The sequence below is a fragment of the Podarcis tiliguerta genome (assembly GCF_965153285.1).
Source record: "Podarcis tiliguerta genome assembly, chromosome: 6".
Classification (NCBI taxonomy): Eukaryota; Metazoa; Chordata; class Lepidosauria; order Squamata; family Lacertidae; genus Podarcis; species Podarcis tiliguerta.
Genome location: NC_139539.1, coordinates 15,735,966 through 15,751,374, shown reverse-complemented (window position 1 = coordinate 15,751,374; position 15,409 = coordinate 15,735,966). Strand labels below are relative to the sequence as shown.

General features: G+C 42.7%; 1 protein-coding gene across 3 annotated transcripts in view; it reads right to left on the bottom strand.

Annotated features, from left to right (window-relative positions):
• Window positions 1-15,409, bottom strand: part of LOC310680319 — a 70,956-nt gene that overhangs the window by 15,457 nt on the left and 40,090 nt on the right. For all 3 annotated transcript variants that reach the window (XM_083446871.1, XM_083446873.1, XM_083446872.1), the window contains 6 exons: window positions 14,028-14,427; window positions 11,670-11,832; window positions 8,928-9,039; window positions 7,342-7,432; window positions 5,735-5,821; window positions 2,160-2,312 (listed from right to left, as the gene is read on the bottom strand). In XM_083446871.1, coding sequence (XP_083302997.1) covers window positions 2,160-2,312; window positions 5,735-5,821; window positions 7,342-7,432; window positions 8,928-9,039; window positions 11,670-11,832; window positions 14,028-14,427 — 1,006 coding nt within the window. The remainder of the gene's footprint in view (window positions 1-2,159; window positions 2,313-5,734; window positions 5,822-7,341; window positions 7,433-8,927; window positions 9,040-11,669; window positions 11,833-14,027; window positions 14,428-15,409) is intronic.

The following is a 15,409-nucleotide window of genomic DNA, read 5'->3' as shown; positions in this document are numbered from 1 at the left end:
ACACTACTCTGCTATTTTGGGCTTTTGGGGGGATGTTCTTATCACTTTTGAGCTGCTCTGAGAAACCTTTTAAAGGTTGAAGAAAGCCCTCTGCCAGGCTGCCACACACACCAAGCTTCTGAGGGCAGGGGAAGAAGAAGAAGAAGAAGAGTTTGGATTTGATATCCCGCCTTTCACTCCCTTTAAGGAGTCTCAAAGCGGCTAACATTCTCCTTTCCCTTCCTCCCCCACAACAAACACTCTGTGAGGTGAGTGGGGCTGAGAGACTTCAAGAAGTGTGACTGGACCAAGGGGGTCCTCTCTGCTGAGTAAATATTACTCCTGGGAACAATTCTTCTGAAGGTTTTATATTTTAAATAGATACAATAACCTTGGTATTTGTCTCATTCCTCCATTGGGGGGGGGGGCTCATGCACTAGAGAGACAGAAGCCCCCTCCAGAAATTATTCCTCCACACCAGTTGGCAACATGGCACCCTCCCAAAATAGAATAACTTCAGTTCTCTGCACCCGACCTTTGGCCATGCTGGCTGAGGCTGATGAAAGCTGGAGAACAACAATATCTGGAGGGCATCAAGTTGACTACTGATGCTTCACAGGTTCTCAGATCTTCCGCAGAAAACTTGAATGTATTAAGGTGTTGCCAGCAGGGATGGAGGTGTTGAGGGTGCTGCTCCCTCACATATGCTTTAAATACAGAGAGAGAAAATGTCTGAAGGGGGCTTGACTGGCAAAAATAGCTGTACACCCATGTACAAAAAGGAAAGCAGGTAATGTGGTCTTGGGAGTAACACACTGGACGATTTTAACACTGAAAATGGGACATATATATTTCCTAGACAGTGACAAAAGGTTTCACACTCCAGTGTAAAACAGTAAGAATAGTTCATGTAAAACAATGCTTTAAGTCTCCGTAGTGGGATGGAGAAAGATGTCGTCTGGCACAGTAAGGTTTTGTAGATATTTTTCATAATGATAAATGTGGTAGTTCAGCAGAAATATAAAAAAAGGCAAACATCCAAATTGGGGCTCTGAATTGTCGCATGCATCATAAATCATTCACTCAATATACTGAAATCCCTGGGAAGTGCCATGGTGGGGGGAAATAACTTCCACTTCTATTTAGAGATGTGGCAGAATTTGATAATATGCTTAAAGGTTCAAGGCTGCCTAGAGAATATGCAGTCAGTAGTAGGAGTAGCCAAACACAGAGTTTGAGGCAAAGGAAACTGCTCTTATTGCCAACATTTTCAAAGGCAAATCATCAGTCCTGCAAATGGATCACAGATAATACAACCAAAAAAGTCACTTTTACATGGGCATATCCTATTGCATCATAATTCTGGCCAGAAACTGTTGTTCATTAATTTCTGTTTCGGACAAAATTTTGTTATTTGCAGATGTCCACACATTTTAAATGATATTCCTGCAATGTGGAGACTACCAGATGGAAGCCACCATTCTGGGCAGCTTCCAATATACTGTATTTACTCGAATCTAAAACTGTGCTCACCTTTCTGGGCCAAATTACATTGTGAAAATTAGGGTGCGCATTAGATTTGATGGCACATTTACATTCACCAGCAAATACTTTTTTTGGTTTCAAGGGTCTGAAAATTGAGGTGAGCATTAGATTCGATGGTACATTAGACTCGAGTAAATATGGTGTGTGTGTGTATATATATATATGTCTATATGTGTGTGTGTGTGTGTGTGTGTGTGTAATTAGGCATTAAACATTAAAAAACTTCTCTATACAGGGCTGCCTTCAGATGTCTCCTAAAGGTTGTATAGTTACTTATCTTCTTGGTTCAGGGGTCACATAACCCTCCAATATTTCTCTGGTGAAAATAGAGATGTCCTAAGGAAAAGCAGGACGTTCCGGGATCAAATCAGAAACTGAGGCAGCTTCTGTAGATCTGGGCGTGTCCCTGGAAAATAAGGACACTTGGAGGGTCTGGACTTTGCCAGAGTAGTTTGCACTGAGTCTCAGCATTTCTTAGAGGGGTTTGGAGCATCTAGAAAACATTCATCTGAAGGGAATGACATTGCTGTATTATTTATCTGCACTCAGGAGAAAAAGAGAGAGATTTAAACACTATTTTTAAGGGAAATTGTACTCTCCTACAATCCAAGCCTTTCCCCAACAAAACCACTTACTTTAGCCAGAGAAGACAGCTGAAAGCCTTTGGCCTTCTCTCTCCCAGCATTTTCATTTAAGTAGTTCCCAATGGCTAAGATATATTCCAGCACAGCAACAAATCTCGGGTTGTCCTGCAGCTGTTTGCATGCCCTGATCTTCTGGTTTATGAGCTGGAACACAAGGAGGCATCGTTTGATTAAATTGTCAAGGGTGACTAAATGGGGCTCTCTGCATTGTTTCTGGTCAGTCAGGAATTAATCTAGACCATGGGAATCTCAAGCCATAAAAGGGGCCTCTGTAGGGATCTGCCATGAAGACTTCATAGTCAAGATTGCTACATTCTCACGCACTGTAATGGCAGGGATCTCCGGCATTCGCTTGTGGGCACATTGTGCAACATGTCACTGATGCAATAATAATGGATTAGTGGTAGATTTATACTTGGACCACTTTATTAAGAAGAGTTTGGATTTGATATCCAGCTTTATCACTACCCGAAAGAGTCTCAACAACAAACCCTCTGTGAGGTGAGTGGGGCTGAGAAACTTCAGAGAAGTGTGACTGGCCCAAGGTCACCCAGCAGCTGCATGTGGAGAAGCGGAGACACAAACCCGGTTCCCCAGATTATGAGTCTACCACTCTTAACCATTACACCACGCTGGCTCGCAATTATTAGTTGTTCCTGCAATGCTTCCCAAATATTAATACGTTTATTGCTATGTGGAGAAGCACTTTTGTGCTATAACAGGCGAGGAAACTGGTAGGCCAAGATTGCCCCACAGGCCTCCCCATTTGTCTGCAAGGCTGCTTTTCTGTTAGTCCTGTGGGCAACATGTTGGCTACACTTGACTTGGAAAGTAATTACATACAATAGCAGCTTCAGAAAGGGCAATTTGGAGCAGTAAAAGTGGTGAGAAGGGGTAACTGGACTCTTTGTGCTGCTTCTATGTTCCTAATCTTCCCTCCCCTTCCCTCCTCTGTAGGGTGACAGACACAGATTGAGGGATCTGTGAAGAAAAAGTCTGCTTTTTGGACCTCACAGGCAGAATAAGAGCTGTGAAAGGGCAACTCTGAGCAGAAAACCAACAGGCAAGGAAAGGGTTAATATGCCACCATTGCTGCAACTTTTCCACTTCATGTTATCCCTGTGCAAAGCTGCTTTTGCTTAGAAGTAGCAGCCTTTGATGGCCCTTGACACATTATTGGCAGGTAATATGCCAGTCATTTCATGCTTTGTGTTCTCAAAGAGATACACTGTTAGTTTCAAAAATCAGCAGGAAGAAATAGCAGCCTGAATATTCAATACAGGCAGTGGCTTGTCTTATCTGCCACTTGTGTGCATAATCATATGTCCCCCTGCACCCAGAACACAGGTGTCTCCCTATGGAGGGTTTGTGCAAATCACTGCTTCTGCAACTACACAGTAGGGCAAAAACAGGGTGCAAAAGGTTACTCTCTCTTACTCTCCCAGTGCACACTTGTCAATAATCCCAACTCATTCTTATTTTGACCCCAGTGTGCTCTTTCAAAACTGATTTCCATAATGAAAAAAGGATGTGCAATTTTAACTTGTTCAGATCTTGTTGGGTTTTTCTTTGTTTCTTTTGTCTCTCCCAATATGGATGTATATTTTTCACCCTTCCTTATATTGAGCTCATTAATTAAAGAAGGATTGCCTCCCTAGAGCTGCTATTAGCCATAGAGGGAGAAACATGTGGACTTTAAAAATTAATTTTTCATATTTTCCCATCCACAAGTAATAGCAGCTCCAATTAAATAAGGGGTGTATGTAATCTGGACCAGGGCTATGGTGTGGGGAAAAGTGTCTCTCTCCTCATGCTGTGACCCCAATCAAAACCAGTGCCCCATACCTGCTTTTCCAAAAATAGAATGACATTGGGAGCACCCAACAGAGAGCTGTTATTTTCAACCAGTATCTGGGAGCAATTGGCTCTAGTTCAGGTTCAAGGCTCCAGAGAGGTTTTAGCATTGATGCTTAGTTGCAATTGACACAATGCAGGAGGTTCTTTGAACCAGCCTTTGTGGTTCAGGTTAAGTTCAGCTCCCTCCCTGCAGCCTCTTCAAACTGGATGATTGGCAGTCTTTTTGAGACTGTGGACACCTTGAGCCCCAAACCAGATTTTCATTATTATGTAAAACAAAACAGTCAATGTTGGATGTATTGCTTGGGCACCTAGACTGTGTTTCCATAGGTAAACAAGAATGACAAATATCTCGAAAATTAAATCTCAAACAATATCTACAAGGTATCAGCTGTGTTGATTGGCATGGACTGTGTCATCGTTCATGAGGTATTACCTTCTGGAGGTGCTATTTCCGCTAATGAACTCTCTCAGGTTTTGACTTGCCCAAGGCTATTTTAGATACCCCAGCAGGTAGCGCATATTGTATTTCAAAATCTAGACGATCTCAAATTTACTTTCATGCTAGTTATGACTCTCTTGGCTATCAAATCCAGGAGCAACACATAGATCATCAAAACCTTTCCCCACATTTCTTTTGAATAATGCAGTGAAATGACAACTTATACATCAGGCTGCCCGCATTATTACAATATGAATGTCAACGACATGACGGGTGAGTTGCTTTTTCCAAGGAAAATCTCTGCTCACACACATACATAGATAGACACGCCGGCTTTTAAAATTGACATGGAGGGCATCTGGTGCTTTATAGTGCATCCCTAAGCATGTTGACTCAGGAGTAAGGATGGCGGGGGGGGGCAGGAATTCAGTTTAGTTCAAATTTAAAGGTGAACCTACCTAATTCTCACTTCCTAGAACAAAATGCAAACCAAAATACAGCCATCCCTCAAAATGTGTGCTTCTCCAAAGCTTGCAATGCAGTTCTCCAGCCAAGTAACATATACAAAAGAAGGTACAGTGGTGCCTCGCAAGACAAAAATAATCCGTTCCGTGAGTCTCTTCGTCTAGCGGTTTTTTTGTCTTGCAAAGCAAGCCCATTAGCGGATTAACGGATTAGCGCTATTAGCAGTTTAGCGGCTATTACCGGCTATTAAAGGCTTAAGGGATTAGCGGATTAGCTGCTAAAAGGCTATTAGCAGCTTAGTGCCTTAGAAAAAGGGGGTGGGGAGTGGGGGAAAAACCCCAGGAATCGCAAGACATTTTCGTCTTGCGAAGCAAGCCCATAGAGAAATTCGTCCTGCGAAGCACCTCCAAAACGGAAAACCCTTTCGTCTAGCGGGTTTTCCGTCTTGCGAGGCATTCGTCTTGCGGGGCACCACTGTATTGAAATGTACAATTCTTCTGTTTATTTTATATTTGCCTGTTTATGTTTGGCTATAACATGCATTTGGTTCCCTTAATGATAAATTCGATTTAGCATATCCAAACTGATGTGCTAATGTGGACTTACGACTGGGGGGGGGGGGACAAAAACACCAAGAGAAAGCAAGTTTGACAGATTCACCCCAGTCCCCTGAGTACAAAGGGACTTTATCCAACGTAAGTATGGATAGGATTACAGCAAGCTCAATGTTTAAATTTATTTAAGGCACACACACAAACAAATATAATATTCTTACCCACAGAAATCAAGGTATGATACTTACTGGCCGCAGTTCAGCCATGGATTCTGGTAGTTCACGAATGGAATGCAAGAGGTCAAGTTTCTTGCATAAATTAGGTATTTTACACATCTGCATAAAGGAAAGGAAACTCAGAAAAAGATTCCTGTTGTCCTACATAAGAAAATTTTAAGCTGCCTTGTTAAATCTGTTCTAGGGGTTCCCACAACCCTCTGAAGCAGATTTGAAGAGAGTTTGGAGTATGCATGGAGGAAGGGGATGAAGGGAAGTTCCACTGAGCAAACATAAATCCTTGCTCCAATGGAATGTATTCATTTGACACCACCTCGTCAATTCATGAGAAAATTGTGCTCAAAAATGATCAAAATGGAAAGGGAGAGGGAAATTGGTGGAATTCCCATGCATGAGCTACAGGGTTGTTGTTGAATTTCTCTCACTTTCAAGGCACCCATTCACAAGGTAGTGAAGCAGCATTTGTGAGTGCCCGTTCATTCAGTCTTCAGTTTAATTCTCCAGTGGCTGCACTCTGCAGCCTTCCTGAGTGTTTCCTGAAAACCCCTGAAGTCTGCTCAATGGTCAGCTTACTCAGAGTAAGATGACAGAGCTTTGCCCATATAGAGCCAAGAGACTACAAAGTGCTGGAGAAATGGAAAGGAAAAATGCATGTATGCCCATTCTACCCACAGCTACCTTGAAACAATAACGAAAGCTCGATTCCACAGCCACAAAATGTTTAAAAAAATTCTAAAGTGTCCTGAGAATGAGGCAGCCTCTTTTGCAGTGGAAGAAAAGTTTTGAGAAATTTGGGGACACGTTTTGGCATAGCACCAGCAAAGATGAGGCTGAACCTGGGACCAGACATATCCATATTGAACTATAAAGGTAAAGGTACCCTTGCCTGTACGGGCCAGTCTTGCCAGACTCAAGGGTTGTGCGCTCATCTCACTCTAAAGGCCAGGAGCCAGCGCTGTCCGCAGACACTTCCGGGTCATGTGGCCAGCGTGACAAGCTGCATCTGGCGAGCCAGCGCAGCACACGGAACGCCGTTTACCTTCCCGCTGGTAAGCGGTCCCTATTTATCTACTTGCACCCGAGGGTGCTTTCGAACTGCTAGGTTGGCAGGCGCTGGGACCGAACGATGGGAGCGCACCCCGCCGCGGGGATTCGAACCACCGACCTTTCGATCGGCAAGTCCTAGGTGCTGAGGCTTTAACCCACAGCGCCACCCATGTCCCTCGGTATAACCCTAGGTAAAAGCTCCCACCTTGGGGCATATCAACTAGACATGCATCTTCAACAATGCATTGACCTTAAGTCACACAACTGCTGTTCTGTACTTTAAAAAACACAAATGAAATATTTTAGAAATGCTTTTTTAACGTTTCAGTTTGAACTTAATTCTAATAATCTAACACTGTGTCTTTTGCACAGTCTTCTGTGTTAAGGAGACAGATAAGGATGTTTGAATAAATAAAGCAACCCAGCTGCTGCAAAGGATTTCTTTGTTCCAAGAAAGTTCGATGAGTTGCATTGTCCCAAGTTTTAAACTCAGCATAAAATCAACAGAGAGCAAGAAGCAGACAATATGGCATGTACAAACCCACAACTTAAACCATAGGTATACTTCTTACTTCTAGCATAAATTGATCCACCAGATGCAGTTCTGAAGGAGACCCTTTGAACGACGTGTACATTTCTATATCTTTCGCGGTGGGCTGGTATCTATGGGAAATCGATACAAATTAGCATTCCTGGTTCCAAGACATCAGTGTCAAATATGGGCATTTTGTAGACAATGGTAACAATTTCAACAGAATACTTACAAACATGGGCTCATTTGTGTGCTAAACCAGAGTAAACAACAATGAATGTTTGCCCATTTTAATTAATTGGGGGAAAATACAGCATTTTTGTATTGGCTTGTTTCAAATCCATTAACCACTGCCATCTTGAATAATTAACTACATTCCATATGTCTATTTTTCCTCTTCTGCCCACATTCAGATTGGGAAAACAACAACAGCTAGAACTGTTTCACTGGGCTTTCCCACAGGTGGAACAAATTCTAGCAGTGTTCATTTGTTTGTTTGATGTAATGCATTTCTAGGCTGCCTCATAGTCAAATTGTGCCTGCACTGTTTACAAAACTTAAAAGCCACAATACCCACCATAATGCAATACAAACATAAACGTAGCAGATAAAAGCACAGTTAAATGTCAGAGTTTAAAACAATGTCTTGTTGAATAAATAGCCCTTTGCTTGGCACTCAGAATACAGAGAGTTGGCACCAATCAAACCTCCCTATTTATTTAGACCAAGCAACACAAACTTGTTCTGACACGCAGAGAGTTCTTTTAGCAGTCTCTGTATTCTCCCTTCCCCTTGTGACTGCCAGAGTAGGTACGGTAGTACAGGGGTACCCACCATAGTGCTCTTCAGATGCTGTTGTATTTCAACTCCCATCATCCCTGACCTCTGGCTATGCTGGCAGGAGTTGGAGTCTAGCATCACCCAGAAGGCACCACTGTAAATCCACATGCCTCTTTCATCTGCCTCGGATAGTCTGCAAAGCAGCACCATGGAATCTTCCCAGTCCAAGCACACAAAGCAAGTGGAGAGAGGTGAACCACATTACAGGGAAGGGCCATAGCTGAGTGCTAGAGCAACTGCTTCGCATGCAGAAACCACAGATTCATTCCCCAGCATCTCCAGGTAGAAATGTCCTCTGCCTGGAACCCTGGAGAGCTGTTACCAATCGGTGTGGACAATTCTGAGTTAGATGGACCCAATGTTCTAACTCAGGAGAAGACGGCTTCCTATGTCCCTAAGGCACTGTGGAAAGTTATTTCAAGCTGTCTCTGGATGGGTTGGGGGAAATAATGCAAACGGGTGGCCCATAATCATGTCAAGCATGGGATTAATTTATTTTAAATCCAAGCCATTTGGCTCAACTGGATTGAATTGTTTTGTTGCTCACTTTGCTTAAAGCTCAGCATTACAAGCAGCAAGGTGGCTTACGGTTCCTCCAGAGAACAATGAGTAATAGAGCATATGTATTTTTTTTAAGTTACATCCCTAATTTCCAATGCAAGGAGCTAGGTACATCAGGTGCTTCAGTAAACACATCCTTTCGCTTCTCCTTTCATTTGCCCAAAATGATGCTGTTTTCAAAAAGTAATATCTATCATAAATAAAGAATTCTATCCAAAAGGTTACCTTCTTAGTGCTGTAATCTGCTCAATGCTAAGTCCACCACTGTCTTCATGTATAATGTATAATTTTTCTTTCAGCTGGCTTGGCTTTATGCGGAAACTTTTAAGAAAAATGTCTGGAGGGGGAGAATGGTTCTTTGATTACTTGTAGATAAATGCACAGGGGAGCCGGGGGGGGGGGGAGGAAGCAGAGAAAGAACACTGGGACATTTATACTGTTGTTCAGCCCACAGAATTAGCTTGTGCTTGTGCCCACTAAAAGCTAAGATGAGTCAGTGCTCTAATATCTTGTACAAATAGTATCCTAGCATTCTAGTACGAATGGCATCGATGTATCCATATGGATGTATTTGATTGAAGTGCAGTCAATCCATTAGTCAGAAGAATAAATCAAGAGAGTGTCTCCTGATGGCACTCAAAACCTTACTTTGAAAATTATTTTAGTTAAGAATACAAAAATTGTGCTGCTGATTCTGGGATTGAGTTTACGGAGCCCACTGTTTTGTTCTCCAGAGTGACCACTCAACTCCCCCTGGGAGCTCACAAACAAGGTGGAAAGGTGACAATCACTCTCACTGTCATGTCATCAAAGCATCAAGTAAACAGGGGTACAATGCCTCTGAATGAAAAGTGATACCCTTCTTGAATTACCCACACCTGAATTTGTCCAGTTTTTCCCCAAGCATGTTTTGAGTTGTAAGTTTGCTAAAAGCAGGGGCTTGCCCAATTTGCGTAGTAGAAAAGAGTGGTTTCCTGGAAGAAACAAGACTAATTTGGAGGATTAAAAAGCACTGTTTAAAGATGTCTTTATCCTCACTAACAACATCTTAACATGTACTTCCCCACCACCACCACTTTAGTGTCAGTCAATGGATGCAATAATTTCCCAGCCCAGGTGTCCCAATTAACATAATGATTACACCCTTCACAGGTTTGTACTTCACATAAAGGATTTCCAATTGTGCTTGCTGGAGGCTCCTTGCGCAGCTGCCTCAAGAGTTACAAAGGATCCTGGGAAGTACTATAAAGCACACATACACTTAGAGTGTTGTGCCAAAATTTTATCCCCCATTTCTTCTTGACCATGTTCCAATACTGAGAGGGGAAATGCATTCAAAAATTATCAAAGAGAAAAGGAAAATTTAGAGTAATTATAAAGGGCAGGGTGAACTGTTTTGGCTGCGTTTAGCTTACTTTTGAGTAGGCATGGGGGAGAAACTTGGTTTTGTTTGTATTTTAATGAGAAACTACCTAAGGTGCAGTTTTCAAGCTTACACACGAACTATCCTTTGAAATTTGTATTTCTCTGAATTTTGCACTTCTCTGAATTTTGCAGTACAGTTGACTAACCAGAAAATGTAAGTGCGCCTGCATGCATTAAAAAGCACACAGCAGTGAAAATAACAGGTAAAAGTGTAATATATGGGAGAAATTTGCTTACAAAAATATGCATATTTGTCAAAACTGAATACAAAATGTCTACAAATTTTCATGTGGATTTTTTAAAATTAAAAATTAAATTTTTAAAAATCACAATTTGATGGAGAAATATGGAGAACTAAAAACTGGAAAAAGGAGAAACTGATGTTGACAGACTCATCCATTGGTACTTGAGGGAAGGACCAAAGCTCAGCGGTAGAGCATCTACTTTGCATGCTGAAGGTCCCAGATTCAATCCCTGGCATGTCCAGAAAAGGCAGGGGGTGACCTTTGTCTGAAATTGTGGAGACTTGGCCAGTCAGTGTAGACAGCTAGATGGACTAATGTCTGACTCAGTAGAAAGCAGCTTCCTAACTCAGGGTCAGCAGATGAAGCTGAATGGCAAGAGATTCAGGACAACAACAAAGCACTCATTGACACAGCACACAGCTAAACTACATAAGTTGCTACCACTAAATGTAGTTATGACCACCAACTTGGACGGCTTAAATTGAGGATTAGAAATGGAGGGTAAGGCCATCAATGACTACTTGTCACAATGGTTGTGTACTACCTCAGGATCAAAGACAGTTGTCAGGGAACTGCCATCGGCTCAGAGGTGAGAAATAGAAGGGCAGGTGTGTTACAGGGAGCCTCCGAAAATCTTGCGAAGCAGTTCCTCTTTCGGGGAGGAGGAAAGCCCCACCTCCAGTGGGGAAGAGGTGGAAGGACCAGAGGATGCTGGTGGGAGCCTTCTGGGAAAGCCGGACAGGAGGGAAACACATCCTTGCCATCGCACATCTTGCACAGTAGTTTGAGGCACAGAGAGGGGAGGAGACGTTTGGGGGTAACGAAACTCTCATGTTGGGGGGGGGTCCAAAAAAAGACCACTCCCGGATTCTGCTAGCAATTGAGCCAGACATGAGCTTTGGGGCTCTTCACTGTAAATAGTTTGCATCAAAATAAAGCCTGTAAAACACAGGTCGGAGTCCTGCCTGGTTACTCTCGAGCAACTGCAACAGCCACCTGACCACATCTGTTACAGGAGAGCTATTGCCCTCATGAACTGATTGTGGGCTTCCCACAGACATCTGTTTGATCACTAGGAGAACAGAATATTAGATCTTTGGCCTGATAAAGAGGTCTCTCCTTATGTTCTTATGTCAATGATTTTGTGATCACAGGATAACATTTGATGGACTGCTCTTCTTATAACTATTGAAATTCCATTGAAATTCCGCAGCATTTCCTTCTGAGCCTCTTAAAAATGTTAGGACTCACGAGTAAGGGGCTACTCCTAGTAAGCAAGTGACATTTTCACACTTACTGAAGTTATGCGCAACTTTTGGGTTTAGCATAATTTGTTGTGTCTGGAGAGGCTCATTGCCATGAGTTCCCACCACTTCTTGAATACGAAACTGGTTGTGAAGCCGAGCCACATCTATGGTTTTCTGGCCCAGGTGGCAGGATGTCCAGATTGATTTCTCTATCTAAAAATATTAAAAAGCTGTAAGTAAATATGTCATGGCATCTCTATAATTAGGACGGGCAAGTTCCCAAGGCTTGATTTGGAATGAGCTTACCTAATGCAAGCTGCTTTGCACGCAGTTCAGCTCATGTCCAAAATTAGTTCATTTTAAGCTCACATATTCCAAGCTCCAGGTTTCGTCATATTTTCAGTGATGCTTTTATAAACACACAAGGCAATGAGAAGTATCCCCACTCCCAACACATCCTCCAACCACTAGGGAATAGGATGAGTCCTGCAGACCCTTCGTACTCCTCATACACATTCCCCCATCCCTGAAAAAAGCATACCTGCAATGGTGAAATGTAGCCTTAATGCAGCAAAAGCACCAGGAACCCTGAGAATTATAGATACCCTATGTATCATTTGGTAGCTGCTTTCTGGTGAACTGTAGTTTCCAGGATATTTGTGAGGACCTCAAAGGCCATAGAAACAACATTTCCCACCAGTCTTGTCACTTAATAATGGCCTAATGAAGGTTGCAACAGCCCTCCTTACCACTGCTGCCAGGTAAGTTTCAGCCAGAAATGGAAGGGGTCAACCATGGAAGTGTTATATGCCGGTTTTGAAACTGGGGCTAAACTAATTATGAGTGGAGACCAAACTTGGCTAATAATTAGCCTAGAAGCCCAAGACTAGAGAATTCCATGATTCAAAAAAAATGGGATTTGGTGAGGTATAATTATCTTATAGGACATCCAAGTAGGATCCCATGACTGGGTATTGTAACACCTAAATGAGCATATAGGAGGAGTCCTAGGAACTGCAAGTACCTTCTTCCTGAGGTCACCCTGTGATGTGTAAATAGTAGTCATGACATTCTTTTATGGACAGTCGCAACAATAAAAAGACAATAGATTCCCATGGGGCTAAGAGCTTGGGGATTCTTCTTGAGGAATCCTTGTAGAACTTGAATTCCATCATAGTGTTTTTCACTGTATTCTTCCAACTAAATGATTACCAGGGGACTGTATGTGGGCAGGGGGCAGGGTGGAGATTCCATCTAAATAGGCCATAAAAGAGCTTGACTCACAATATAGGATCATGACCGCTCTGTGGCTTGGTGCTACCACATCCCTCAATGGGGTAGAGGGTGATTGTGAATCATGAGTCATTACGTCTAGGACAGTGGTGGGGAACCCCTGGCCTATGGTCCTAATTAGGCCCACAAGTTATTCCCACTTGGCCCAAGGGCCATGTCAGCCAAGCCACAGCCACTTGTCCATCACCCAGCATCAGATGACTTCAGCTATGGGACAGGTAAAAGCATGACTTGGAAAAGCACCCTATTCAAAAGGGAGAATCAGGAGTTCACTCTAAATGGACCACTGATTCTTCTTTTGCAGACCTGACTTGAATTCAAATGAAAATTCCATTGCAATTCAAGCCATAGTTGCAGGGGTAGAATATTTGCAGCTGCGGTTTGACTTCGTGAATTCAGGCTGTGTTTCTTTGCATTTCAAGTAAAGGAAGCAAAGGAAGAATCTTGCAGCTGTATATTGAAGTTACCATTTCCTGGCAACCGATGCCATCAGCTGATTAGCAGGTAGCCAGATCCACCCACCTGTCACGTGATCTATGGAATGCTGGCTGCTTCTGTTCAGCCCTCCTCTAAGAGGATAGGGACTATGGTTATAGATTATTCACAACATTTATTTATTAACCAATGGTGTTCGTCTCTTGCCCGTTTTACCTCCTAAGGAACTCAAGACAGCAAGGATAGGTTCCCCACACGCCAATTTAATTCCATGAAATGCCTACCATGATCACAATATTCTCCTTTGCAAGGAGGCTTACATCACTTGTGTTGTCAGGATTATCTGAATGGGCATGTGAGGGGGACATGGTGTATGTACTATAAGGGTAACCAACGGTGCCCTCCAGGTGTGGATGCTTTCTCCCATACTCCCATACTGAGAAACAATGGGAGGCTTGGTCCAAAACATCTGGAAAGAACCTCAGTGGTCACCCTGGTACTACTTGCTTTCTCTATTTTGTTGCTAAATTCCTACATGGACAGCATTTCTATTCTGTAGAAGGATGAACAATCTCGTGTTAAACCACATTATGATTATGATGATGACAGCTTGCAACAACAGAGAATCAAACACTCATGGATTTTATGCGCCCTGTTCTATGCAAAATATAATTTCAGACCTTTTCCTGAGGAACTACTTCCCAGTGGAATGCTTTTGTTCTTGTTGATGTTGGAGGCTGGCTGGACAACTTGGGAAAAGGAGGCGGGGCTTTCCCACCTGCCGTTCTTCCAGGAAGCTGACCCAATGCTGAAACCAAAGGACGGTTCTCCTGGAGAGTATGGGCTAAAGTCACAGCCTCTGGAGCCGTAGGAGATTCCAAACCGAAAGAGATGGGCTGTTCCATCTTCCCTTCATTTAAACAGTGAGCTTCCTCACACACCGCATCTGAGGCATTCCCCTGAGTCAGGGATTCTGCCTTTGGCAATGAGCAGTATCTGTCTATGAGCAGCATCCACTCATTTCGGAGCTTGGTAATGTCCTCTAGTTTGTTGTTCTGGACAGTAAAGGGTATTTGGAATCTACAATTCAAAAACGGTGAGTCTGTGAACCCAAAATAGTGCACATGAAATGCCAATAAGCACAACCACAACCATTTCTGTTTCATGCCCATTGATGTTACAGACAGTTTTACTTGTCAAGAAGGCCAGCAGTGCTGACTCTGACCTTTTCAGGCTGACTTAATTGCTCAGACTTTGAAGGAAACAAGAGTGCTGAGATATAAAGATATATATTGCAACATATTGACTCAGGTGAACAATTTCCGTATAATTTTGTGGCCTCTGGGGTCAAATGGAACATTTCTACAGTCTGCGAAGACACAGCTACAGCTCAACACTGTCTCCAGCATTTAGATTTTTCACGTGAGCCAATTTACTAATTAATCCTTCTTTGGTTTGTGAGCAAGGAACAGAATGCTTTCGACATTGAGATACATCAACTTGGCTAGCCACTAGGAACTGGAACTGAAATATGTCCAGCACATTAACATGCTTTTGAGCATGTGCAGAGTGTCTTTCCCAAGTGATGAAAACTTAGCACCTCTTATTTTAGAAATGAAACATACACATCCAATCATATATTCAATGTAGAAATTGTGTATCTGGATTCAAGTGACTAATCTGACATGCCTAGCTTTACTTTTAGGGAAACTAAGAAAGCAAAACTTCTAACAATTCATTTATTCCCAAGCCTTCAGCTCTTTCACACAATCTCCAGGGTAATATTAGAGCCTATTGAATTTGGGTGTACATGTATATGGATGTCACAATGTGTGGTAACTGATGTGTGTGAGGACTACAGCTGGCAAGAAAAGGTGATCAAACATAAGTGAAACAATTCAAGGAGGAAACGGCTTCATGAATGACTCCCCACAGCTTTGTTTCACCGACATCTCACTGTCTCCTCTTCCCCCTTACAGAGCTATAATTTCTAGACTGGTTTAACAGTCAATCTCTCTTCCCAGGAATATCTGCATATTGTAGCTCTGTGAGTTCCTAACAA